Raw genomic sequence first — 12,952 nt, 5'->3', positions numbered from 1 at the left:
TCTACTGACACAGATTCCGGCCACAACAACGCACTGCCTTCGTCTCCCCCAGTGGCCAATACGGAATCCAAGCCAGGTGTCTTGCAGAATGTTCCACATTCTGGCTTCAGCTGTTTCCTTGAAATTAGAATCGCAGTAAAACGCTGCTGGCCACACCACCACGTAGGTGACGTGGTCCCTTCCACCGCATTGTATCTAGAGGCCTGTGACGTGTGCATCCCACCGCCAGCCTTGACGATCTGACTAAGAGTGCGGTGGCAGCCGGGTCACTGACTAAGAGTGTGGTGGCAGCCGGGTCACTGTCCTGCAAGGGCGTTTCTTCTTGGTAAGTCCATGTAACTGAGGAGCGGTATTTGCAATCATGTGCACCTCGTGTTCCCCGAAAACTTGCCCCAGTGGTTCCTGTAACCACCGATGATCCTTGCTCGAATCAATCATTACACTGGGGATTTAACCAAACGATAATTTTTCTATTTCACTCATTTTTACTCGCTGGCATTCTCTAGTGATTAAAAATACATATTCCTTTTTTCTCTCTTCTAAGTGTTACGATGGACTCATGGAATTTTTTTTGATGTGTTATAATCTATTACTATCATTTTTCCCTGTGATTCTCAAACAGGCCCAATCCGAAAGGCGCTTCGCTAGGCTAAGGCCTGCGCAGACTCCACCGTCTTTGGACGTGTCCTTCTTTGATTTCTGGCACAACAACGCTGGCTCCCCTTAAGCTTTCGCTGCCTTAGCTCTGGAATTAGCCATTTCTTCAAGACATCCCAATCAGAATCCAAGATTTAGGCGTCAGATGTGCTCACGATTTGGGTATTTTTGCTCCCTTTCGGTGGACAAAGCTGGGGAAAAATCTCATTTTAAATTATGAGTTAATATTGAATATCTCCAAATCCAATCTAATGCCATAGTGCTCTTCCTAATTTCTTGCATTCCATATTTGTATCTCCCTTTGCTCATAAGCAAAATATTTATTCATTCTCTTTACTATCTATTAATTTATTTACTTTATCCTATGATACACGCAAAAGGATTTCACGAGTATAATAACAATACTATTCCCAAGAACAAACCTCCTAAGCTCAAGACTGCTTTGCAGTTCATTTTGTCCTCAGCGTATTCTACGAAGAATGCAGAGTCAGAGAACGGGCTTCAAAGGCATCGGAATAAATTTTTTCTGTGTGATCATATCATCCATTTCATTTACCATGAGGAACATTTTCTTCGGTCCGTATTCAATATTACAGTTCGCTTTCTCCCATCCTTTTTAATTTTATTTTTTGAATATCACATAAAAGGCAAACGACATAAAAATGTCCATACGGAGACAGCTCATTCCCCAACGAAGCACCCTCTTTAGATCAACATTGTCATCAGTGTCTGGTTTGCCCTTCCGCTGGGTTTGTTTCTTCTTTTTACAAAAAGCAATACATATTTATATATTTTCACACAGGTGTTCTTATTCCCTCTTCTTTCTTAGACAAACACAGGTATGTCATATACTCTCGCACTGTGTGTTATTCTGGAAATGCCTCCACATCAAACCAACGTTTTTGCTCATTTTCTACAGGCACCAAATACTCCGCTACGGTAGATGTGCCCTAAGTTCTTCAACCAGTGCTCCCACAGACGTGCGTTTAAGCTGTGCTGCTACAGATCAGGCCACAATGAATACCCTCATCGAAGCCCTGTGCTGTGACCGCGGCGGCGTATGTTCAGAGGACGTGTCCGCATGCGGGACCCGGGGACGAAAAGGAAACATCCATTCACTTGGTCGTCGCTGCGGCTCCGACATTGAGCAGCAGGGCCTACAAGCAGCAGACGCTTGTGAAAAAAATCACGAGCTTTTCTGAGAGCTTTAAAAATCTTTTGTTTATTTTCGCATCTATTCTGCCTCTATTTTCTGAGAACACAGGCTTTCTCTCCCCAAGTCTCACCCTCTCCACAGACTATGCAGGGGGCCCAGTGCTTGGACCTCTGAGCACACAGGCCTTAAAACGCGGAAAACTGATGGAGGTTCCTGTCCTCCTGAGACACGGTAAACGCCTAAGCAGTAAATTCAATTCGAGGAAGGGAAGAGACTGACGTGCATCCTGTTCTGGACCGAAACCAAAACCTCTGCTCATCTAGTAAACACTCATTACTATACAGCACCCGTGTCAGGCTGCAAACGCTTACCCGTGAAATAAAACAGTATCTTACTACACAACCCAGGGGAAAACTAATCACGTATCTCATAATAAAACAATGACCTCTAAAATATCGAAGAGCAGGTGCACTTCAGTGACACTGCCCTCCAGGCCTCTGGTAGCTGTGTGCCACTGCCACCTACTGGGACACCTACTTGACAGAGCCCACACAGCGTGAGCGGATTTAATTTACCATAATTTACAGCAAGACCTACAAGAGCTCAAGCCGTAGACCAATGCCACAACCATCCTCCATCCTAAACTCAGCTATTTACCTAGAAAATACTAGATAGGATATGCGCGTGAAAAAATGGAGACTGGAAAATAATGAAAACCACATGCTGACAATACTCTTAAAGGAAAATTATTTGCAAGCTTAAACGTTTTAATATGTGGAGTTCCCGTCGTGGCTCAGTGGTTAATGAACTGGATTAGCATCCATGAGGACTGGGGTTCGATCCCTGGTCTCACTCAGTGGGTTAAGGATCCGGCATTGCCGTGAGCTGTGGTACAGGTCACAGATGTGGCTCGGATCCCACGTTGCTGTGGCTCTGGTGTAGGCAGATAGCTACAGCTCCAAATCAAACCCTAGCCTGGGAACCTCCATATGCCACGGGTGCAGCCCTAAAAAGACAAAAAAAAAAAAAAAAAAAAAAAAAGGCAGACCAGCACTGATTCGCAGTTCTCACAATGGAACTATCTAAGGTATGAAGAGCAGGAAATCACTGATGCCCCCCCCACCCCTCCGCCAGCAATGTAAGAGCAACAAGCTAAAATAAAAATTAAAAAGTTAAAAAAAATGTTTTAAGATATGAACTCTACACTGAATGGCTTGTTAGAGTTCATATTTCATCTACATGTTCAAAATAATAGTTCCAATTACACCAAATTTTATAAAATTGTATAGTTTCCTTGTATTATCTTTTTTCTACGAGAAATTTTTATTTAGAGTTGTAATTGAAAATTCTGAAGGCAGTAAATGTTCTGCTAAACACAAAGGATTCTAATTTTGTTTGTGAATTTGACAAGACAGTGGTAACTCTTAAAACCTGACATACACGACGTTTCACTGAGCCTTAACTGTATGTCTTTCCAGAAAAAAATTAATCGGTTTCTTTATCAGAAGTAGATTTTAAAAACACTTTGACTGACTATAAAAGAACAGTAAACTCCTTTATTGTTTAATGCAAAGAAGGTATTCCAGCCAGTATTCACAGATCCCCAAATCCTTCAGATACAAAGCCGTGAAAACACCTGCATTCATGATTTGGAAAACTTTCGTTTCCTTCTTAGTAATATTCTATGACGACACTTGGAATAAAAAGTAAAATGGAAATAAGTAATAATGTTTTAAGGTTTGCATTTTGGATATATAAATACATAAAGCTAAGAGGTCTATTAATTAAACCTTTTTTTAATCATAAAGGTTACACCGAGAAAGGATGAATATATCCAAATAAAGCTTTAAGTGCTACATGATGGGATAAGCATCTGTGCTAATACAACTCTGAAATTAAAACGGAATTAATGAAAATGATTGGTTGAAACCAGAACTACATTTCATACATATTACTATTTTGTATTTGTCTTGCCTTACTATGCATTCACTGTTTTCTGAAAAGTCAACTCGTTCTAACATAAAGTTAAATATAAAGAGGTCAAAGTACCTTTCATAGATGGTTTTTAATGTCATTTGATCTGGAATACCTTCGGTCTCCTCCAAGTATAATATGAGCCATGAAGTTCGGTATGGCCACTGCTCAGTAAGGTTGATCCAGCTAGCCAGCCTGTCCCAGTTGAAACTTATCTGATTAGCTCTCAGCAATCGCCCTTGAAAGAACGCAAAGCATTTTAAAATTAATAGGTGTGTGATGTTATATTAAGTCAAATATTTCGTATATTCACAGATAATTTAACTTTAAATCTTTTAAAATTTGCCATTGAATTTATACTACAAATTCAAACCTAGTATTTATATGGCTTCTTTAATTCAAAGAGCTATCCTGGAAAACTTAGGGCTTAAACACAATTCTGTTTAATTCTGTAGTAATTTTTTGTGATTTGCCATTGTGCTCTAACTGCTTTGGTGACATTTATGCAGGCAAAAACCTTTCGGAACTGCACGCCAGACAGTCTCGACACTGCCCACGATCACACGGCAGGACATCAGTGCGCCCACGATGGGCCCCACGCTCTGATGGACCCGAACAAACCCCGATACGCTGGCCCATGCTTGGTACGTTGGGGTAAAGGCGCAAACCCACTCTCCTTCATTTTTATGTTCTAAGGTAGCCTGCGCAAGTACCCTATCAAGTGACCGATAGTGCCCTTCTGCACTCTGTTCACATTCATTTTGAAATGCTCTCTGCCACTGGGGTTTTCCTCGGACGCCAACAGCCTTCTGGGCATGCCCCTGTCAGGGCAGGTGCAATCCTTGAACTTTCAGAAGAGACGATCTGCCTCGTTGCTTCCGCAATTTTCCCTTGATTCACTGGGATCCTGAACTGCCGGCATCATTGCCTTCTAGTTCCAAACACTGTCTGTCTTACTTCAGCACGATCAGTTTAGTTCCTGCCTAGACTGAGACCTCCGTTCTCGCTCAAATACAAACCCTCCCTTTCCCGACAGGAACACATGTCCATAGGTAACTGCCCATCCACTTCTGCCCACAGCCTCAGACCCTGGGTCCCTCAACACATCTGCTTCTGTGTGCAAACCACACGATCATCACTGCCTTCCTTTTTCCCTGGAATCTGGTGGAATCTGGTCCGCTACACCAGCGACAGGGTCTTAACCTTCAGTCCAAGTGAGCCAGTCACGTGCACTTGAGAGCTACAAAAACTCCCTGCAAAATCCAAACGTGTGAATATATGAAACGAACGTCGGAGACAAAAGCTCAGCAGAACTGATGCGGTGCCGGTCCCCACGAAGCGCGCGCTCCAGGGGGCCACGAAGACACGTCCCACGGAGCGCGCAGCGCATGAGCCACGGGTTGTGGTGAGAGGAGACGGCTCTCCGTGGAGTGTGCACAGGCGGACACAAAACCAAAAGCGGAAAAGGCGAGGCAACCAGAAGCAAGGCATTAAAATGCACTTGCAACACTGACAATATACTTCTCGAACCTTTAAAGATGGAAAAACTGGTGAAAAAAACTTTTAGAACTCAGTTGGAGACATCGGTTAAAACAAGGTATGTATTCATTTTCATCACAGGATGGCATGATCCCCAAACTACTAATTTAAAAACAATTTGTGTGAAGTCTTCAAATCTAACTACAGTTGCTCTGTCGGGCTTTTAAACCTCACTCGTTCAGTACGTTAGTTACTAGTGTCAGAGATGGAGGACTGACTCACCACCCTACAAGCAGCAGGAGGAGCTGGAGGATAAGCCAGCTCGCTACTGTGAGGTCTACTCATGTCGCTGTGGGAGAAGAGCAACTGCGCGTCAAATCCGGAAGCCGCAGTTGAGGGAAGGTTCCCTTGAGGATGTAACCCTAGGATTCACCGCGTGGAGCAGCGGGTCAAGAGGCCAGGACAGTGTCCGTGAGGATGCGGGTGCAAGCCCTGGCCTGGCTCAGTGGGCTAAGGATCCAGCATTGCCACAGCTGCAACCTGACACTGCGGTGGCTCTGGTGCAGGGCTGGCAGCTGCAGCTCCCAGGAACTTCTACAGGCTGCAGTACAGCCGTAAAAGAAACAAAAACGGCATGTAACCACTAGAACTGAGCCATGCAGGATGAGTGCAGGTCAGCCTGGCGAGGGGGCCAGAGCAAGGGAAGGGAAGAAAGTCAGGACATTCGAACAAAAGAACAGCAACTGCGGCCATGAATTCATGAGGCTAGGAAATGGGGAGAACTGACGGCTGGTTTTAAAAGTGTGAGTGGATAAAAATAAGGCAAGTATCCCAAGTGTTCTAGCATATTATACAGTTCAGGAATAAAGCAGTAGGAGTGCCCGTCGTGGCGCAGTGGTTAACGAATCCGACTAGGAACCATGAGGTTTTGGGTTCCATCCCTGGCCTTGCTCAGTGGGTTAAGGATCCGGCGTTGCCGTGAGCTGTGGTGTAGGTTGCAGATGTGGCTCGGATCCCGTGTTGCTGTGGCTCTGGTGTAGGCCAGCAGCTACAGCTCCGATTCGACCCCTAGCCTGGGAGCCTCCATATGCTGCGGGAGCGGCCCAAGAAATGGCAAAAAGACAAAAGAAAAAAAAAAAGAAAGAAAGAAAAGAAAGAAAAAGAAATAAAGCAGTAACAAGAAAAAATTTTGCCCAATGAATGCGTCCAAGGTTATTTTGTAATACTATCCTCCAAAATAATCCAATAAAACAAGTTCTAAATAAAGAACATTTGATAAAATAAAGTACATTTTTAAAGCAGGAAACCACTTAAATAGTCACCAATACTTTACATACTACATCCCAAATTATTTTCTGATACTAGTTCCATCCATCACCTAACGGTCCTAACAGCAGCAACCATTCATATAGTTTCAACAGATAATATTATACATTTTTACATATACGGGAATGAAAGCACGTACAACCTGAATCTCACCATTTTAAACTACAAGTTAAATATACCCAGTTATACAACTTAGCATAAAATTAATTTCATACAAAGAAAGAAATTAAACCTGAGATGAAGTTTTAAAAATTTTAAATCATCACGTTTTAAAATAAGACAACTTACCGTCGATTTTTCACTGTCAAAGCTAATATTGGTTTTACTGACACACTTAATGCAAATAAAACCGGTATGGAGCGGTGCAAACATACAAACGGAGTACACACATCCCTTCGTCTCTGAAACGGAATTGCTTTGTTAATATTAAAGCTTATTACCTACCACACAAGAGCAAGAAAACAAAAGGCACCTGTCACAGAAACAATATTGAGCAATCTTCGCATGGTCTGAGGACTTATGTCGCTGAACCAGTCCTCGGTCACCAGCAGTTTCGTCAGGTCGAAGGACATCTGCCGGGTGATTGTTCTCTGCACCTGCCGGCGCCGGTACGTATCCTGAAACAGCGCGAGGTCAGTGAGAACGAGCCCAGCCTTCGAGCCCAGGAACTTCAGCTTTCCGAGAAGTCAACATATGTTTACGACGCCAACAAAAACAATCCGAAATTCTAGTCAAAGCGGAAGATTACACAGTAATACAAAGAAGGATTACTCCCCAAGGCCAAGTATGTCACACAGTAGTTACAAGTCATATTAGCAGCAACTGCATCAAATGCTACGGCTCAGCTTCAGAGCTATCGTGATGTACATAGAAAGCTCTGCCTGGAAGATTATAAACGAGCAGAACTGAGTAAAGAAAATACAATTCAAACTCTTCGGGGAGCTCAGTATGTACAGGAACCCTAAACTAATAAAGCAAATAACCCCTCGTCTAGATTTAAGGATCCAGCCTTTTGACATTTCGATTATTGGAAAATGTGTGCCAGCTATCTGAAGGGCGCAGCTGTCTAACCATGCTCACGTGTGCTGTCGAGTTGAAGGCACTCTCCTGGCGAGGGGGTGGGGGTGGGGGACAGGGAGGCCCACCTCATCAGAGGACGAACAGGCACAACAGAGGTGGCTCCCACCTAACGTCACGAAACCAAGACCGCGGATGCCATCACAGGGGAGCCCGCAGCGCAGACTCCCGTTCAAAGCGATCGGGCACGCCCTCCTCTTAATTTAGAGTCACTGACCGTCATTCCTAACACTAACTGGGCATCCATACTGGTATTTGGTAGAGGCTTAAAATCTAAACCTCACTGAAGACACATTTTTTTGGACATGTTAAGAAACGGGCGGGGGTGGGGGGCCAGTGCCCACGCTCGCCCAGCAGAGCCATCCTTACGTGGCACGATCGCCATGACCTTCCTGCAAGTGGAAGCTTGCCAACATCAGGGGAGGAGGAAGGCCACCAGCCAGAGAAAGCAAGGACCTGGCTCGCACGAGCCGCTCTCCCTCACAGCGATGGGGGCAGTGGGCCCCCGCAATGAACACCCCTGACCTGGGAGGAACCCAGTGGCTCTCTACCCTCGATGAACTCATCTGGGGAGCTTTACGCTCGCTCTCAGGTTCTGATTCAGCTGGTCCGGGGCCTGGAGTGGCGCCCAGGCTGAGAGCAGGTTGCGGGGACGAGGACTCCTCTATGGTGTACAGTAATTACGGCTCTAGGTTCAGGCATGCTCTGAAAAGCCGCCTGAAGCGGGAAGGAAATCCAAGGACAAAATTTACTTGATGGGCTTAACGCAGCATTTACAGAAAATTAAGCGGCGTCTCCTTCGTTTTGTTTGCCCAACAGCAGCACAGACACGTGGCTCAAAACAAAGGGCGTCCTACCCGTCTATTGAGGGCCGTCTTGCTACCCAGTTTCGTCATCTCTCCGAGGCTGTTCTGCGAAACTCTCCTGTCAGCATCTTCCTGCACCCCTGAAAGAGTTTATCAAGACTTAGTGAGGTACGTCAGAACGAGAGAGACAAACACCATACGACAGCACTTCGATCTGGAACCTAATACACGGCACAAATGAACCTTTCCACAGACAAGAAACGCATGGACTTGGAGAACAGACGTGTGGGTGCCGAGGGGGAGGGAGTGGGGTGGGCCGGGAGTCTGGGGTTCCATCTGCAGTGAATAAGCAATGAGATCCTGCTGTGGAGCACAGGGAACTCTACCTCGTCACTTACGGTGGAGGATAATGCGAGGAAAAGAACGTACACACGTGTGTGCCCTGGGTCGCTGTGCTGTACAGCAGACACTGACAGAACACTGTACACCAACTACGGTGGGAAAAAGAAAATCCTCCAAAAAGAGAACTTATCAAGAAAGCACCATGTGCACTAACACTCTGTTGTAAATGACATTCTAAGAGGAGGGAAATAAGAGCATTTTCCAAGGTAAAAGGAGGTTTACCGTAAAAAACTACGGAACAACGTCAACCCCAAGCGCCTGAGGCACCGGATCTTTACCTGCGCTGTCCGAGCAAGGCACATCCCCATTCGTGGTTGAGGTTACAAGGAACTTCCTGGCACTGCTCAGTCCGCGGCTGTTGAGGAAGACGGGCAGGTGAACTATGTTGCGCATGTAGTCGTGGCCGTTGATGTTGGAGTCACGGAGCACGCTGTTGAGGTTCTGGTTAATGGCCTTTATGATGATATGCGGGTCACTGGCAAAGATGGCAATGAATGGGCCTTTGGAAAACAGAACTCGGACCTGTGGGCAAAGAGATGTATGTTCAGGATATAAAGTTTAAATCATCCGAAGGAGCAAAACATCTCTTCAAGATCTGGGAAATCCTTTCATGACTGTGTTTTTAAAATAACGTTTCCTTTTCCTCAAAATATTATTCTAAATGAAAATAAACTGTGCTGAAGTCTCAATCTGGTTTTTCGCCATCTGACAATTTTTCAACATTTGGCAGAGACAAAACCTCCAGAGAAAACAATCGATCCTGCCTTGTTTTGAGACACTCGGGAAGAGTAAGGGTGAGAGTGAATCTATCCGACATTCTGAACACACAGGTCTTTGTCCACGGTGCCACACTGCTGCTTGCAACGTTCCTTGCTGCTGTGCCCACTTTACCCCTAACCACCAACTCTGTGGTTCCTACCCGGATCGCTATTCTAACCGGAACTGTTTGTAAAGAAAACCTAGAGACACTTATAGACACTGTTCATCTTCCGCCTCTCTCTGCCATTAAGCCAGAATTCTTTAAATCACCGGGTGACGAAACTTGCTCTGTTTCTGCATAAAATGTGGTCATTTTTACACAAGAAAAGCATCATTCAAATGCTGCTGGGGAGACTCAGGAAGTCACTCTCTCCGCTGCCCCACCCGTGACAATTACAAGCCTGCAGACAGTGAAGACGTACGGTGTCCAGCATCTGGAGAACCTTGTCCTGCTCACAGGCATCTAGTCCGTCGATGATAACCACCAGCCTTGTCTGATTCTGAGTGAAGCTGTCAATGGTCTTGGCCATCCTGGCCATCAACTCCACTTCACACTTCAGCACCTGTGCAAGCAAAGGGCAGACAGCACTGAAGACACGAGAGCGTCCCGCACCCTCCTTTAAAAGCCCGAGAAGAAAGTCAAAGGCCTCACTGCCAGCGGCCGTTCCAGGCTGAATTGAAGTGGATGCCTCACCACTGACAAGGTCACTTCACCTAAAGGAGAGCGTTCCTTACAGTGGCGGAGACGCGGTCATGTCCGCTTGAAAAGGGCAAACGCGGCCGACTGACCTCCTTGCCAAGATCACGTGCTTTGAATGGCAGGAGACGGACCGAAGGCAAATCCCAGTGGCCCAAAGCCCACACACAGCTGGCTCCCTGATCAAGGGACCTTGCGCACAAGGAGAGGCTACAGATAATTGTATAAGGTCCTTTTCATTCTAAAAGTACCATCCCATCTTGCATGTGGTGGTTCAATCTTCTCGCTCTGGCAGGCTCTAGAAGAACCTGTGTCAGGAGGCAGTAATTACCACCTGGGCAGTAATCTGCTAACGCCTTTGAGTATCTTATCAAGGTCTATTTTATAAAAATATGTTACTGTGATAACTTTTCCCACTTCATGTATGCGTGCCCACGGGAAAAATGTGGCATAAAGCTAAACACAAATGCAACACCATGACAGGCAGAGAGCAGATGCCCTGGAGCCCCAGGCCCTGGAACGGGGAGCTCATTCACCCCAGAGCTGTTTCTAATAATCAGTGACGCTTACTTTCATGAATCCTTCGCTTTTCAGTTTGTGCAGCTTGGAGGCAGCGCTGTGGAGGCGCTTCCTTTGCGAATTCAGGAGCGAGTCCAGCACCCGCCACCACGTCCGACAGTTCAGCACAACGGCCAGGCCCACTATCGAAGCAATCGCTATGAGGACCGCATTCACTGTCAGATGTCTGGGGTCAACTCTGAAGATGGCCAGGAGGGTGATCCCGGCAATGATGCAGCCAAAGATGAAAAGGAAGATGACGAAAGACGGGAGGCAACACGTTTTCTTCCACTTCTTCTTACCTGCAACGTAACAAACGGTTTTAACAGGATTTACGCATCACGCACCCAGGAAATCCCAATCGTTGCGGTGGCAGCACACGATCCATCTGGTGTCTGGGGGTCTCACGCGTTTCATTCATCCCATCCTCAACCACTGCACACACACAGAGAGACGCGAGTCCTACCCTGCGTATCTTCGGTCTTAAAGACTCGAAAAAGCCTGGTGGCCAAAAAGCCGAACTCTCTTTCACAAGCATCCGAGAGGGTGGCAATCATCTCAGCCATTGAAGTTTCTCCGCCTACACTGGACAGCCTGTTGTAATCTGTGAACAGAAACCTGGAGGAGAGGAAACAAAATGTTGGCCATCTAAAGAACCACCTCAACACAGGTTCTCTATCCTTTATCCTGTATTTTCTTCACGTCTCTTTCAAAACAGGGTTTCCATGAGGTTGCGGGTTCGGTCCCTGCCCTCGCTCAGTGGGTTAACGATCCGGCGTTGCCGTGAGCTGTGGTGTAGGTTGCAGACGCGGCTCGGATCCCGCGTTGCTGTGGCTCTGGCGTAGGCCGGTGGCTGCAGCTCCAGTTAGACCCCTAGCCTGGGAACCTCCATATGCCGCGGGAGCGGCCCAAGAAATAGCAAAAAGACAAAAAAAAAAAAAAAACAGGGTTTCCAAAACTCTGAGGCAGGCAGGTGCTCTAGTTGGGTGTCTCCCGTTCCTAACCTCTTACATGCTTTTCTCAGAAACGATAACGTCAAACGGAACAGAGTTACACGAAGCAGTTCCGACTAAAGGCAGAAAGGGAAAGGGCTGTGACGAGGCTCAGACCGGGAATCCCAGATCTCAGCAGACCTCACGATGCGACGATCAAAGGCGGCCCCACATCGCAGCCAGAAAGAGCTGCACAAGCAAGTCCTCTGAGCTTCCTTATTGGAAGAGATTAGAATCTTGAAGAAAATATTATCATGATTAAGAACAGAAAGCCATTTAAAAACTCAAGCTTATTATGCCTTATTTATAGCTTAAACATCTATCGGGAATTCAGAGAGACGCTGTAAAATACTCTTTTCCCAGATTTCCTGCCTCATGGCTGAGTTATTCGTTCTTGAGTCTCTGAATGAATCCTATTTCTGCATTAGTTCCTTTCCACCCCTCTCTCCCTAAATCAAACTCTCGTGCCAATCCAGTAGATAGGTATCGCTTTCAAAACTACAACCAGAGAGTTCCCACTGTGACTCAGCAGGTTACAAACCCAACTAGTATCCATGAGGACGTGGGTTCAATCCCTGGCCTCACTCAGGGGGTTTAGGATCCGGTGTTGCCATGAGCTGTGGTGGAGGTCAAAAAGGCGGCTCAGAGCCCACATTGCTATGGCTGTGGTTTAGGCTGGCAGCTGTAGCTTCCATTTGCCCCCCAGCCTGGGAACTTCATATGCTGTGCGTGCAGCCCTTAAATGCAAAAAAAAAAAAAAATCTAGGATCTCAATGTACTCTGTGTATGTGTGGTTTTGATTAATGCTGTGTTTCAGATTTGTTTGTTTGCTTTATTTAGGGCCACGCCTGTGGCATATGGAGGTTCCTAGGCTAGGGGTCGAATCGGATCTATAGCTGCCAGCCTACACCAGAGCCACAGCAACTCCAGATCCAAGCCACATCTTCAACCTACATCACAGCTCACAGCAATGCTGGATCCCTAACCCACGGAGCTAGGCCAGGGATGGAACCCACATCCTCATGGATACTAGCTAGTTGTGGCACAGTTTCTGCTGTGCCACAACGGG

At 46.2% G+C, this 12,952-nt stretch overlaps 1 protein-coding gene across 19 annotated transcripts in view; it reads right to left on the bottom strand.

The window, feature by feature from the left end:
- Positions 1–12,952, bottom strand: part of KIDINS220 (kinase D interacting substrate 220) — a 95,167-nt gene that overhangs the window by 42,249 nt on the left and 39,966 nt on the right. For all 19 annotated transcript variants that reach the window (XM_021087893.1, XM_021087888.1, XM_021087894.1 and 16 more), the window contains 7 exons: positions 11,358–11,509; positions 10,904–11,193; positions 10,059–10,199; positions 9,156–9,399; positions 8,527–8,615; positions 7,065–7,209; positions 3,863–4,025 (listed from right to left, as the gene is read on the bottom strand). In XM_021087893.1, coding sequence (XP_020943552.1) covers positions 3,863–4,025; positions 7,065–7,209; positions 8,527–8,615; positions 9,156–9,399; positions 10,059–10,199; positions 10,904–11,193; positions 11,358–11,509 — 1,224 coding nt within the window. The remainder of the gene's footprint in view (positions 1–3,862; positions 4,026–7,064; positions 7,210–8,526; positions 8,616–9,155; positions 9,400–10,058; positions 10,200–10,903; positions 11,194–11,357; positions 11,510–12,952) is intronic.

Source organism: Sus scrofa, chromosome 3, assembly GCF_000003025.6.
Source record: "Sus scrofa isolate TJ Tabasco breed Duroc chromosome 3, Sscrofa11.1, whole genome shotgun sequence".
NCBI lineage: Eukaryota > Metazoa > Chordata > Mammalia > Artiodactyla > Suidae > Sus > Sus scrofa.
The sequence above is the reverse complement of the archived record's forward strand: the minus strand, read 5'-3'. Positions and strand labels throughout refer to the sequence as shown.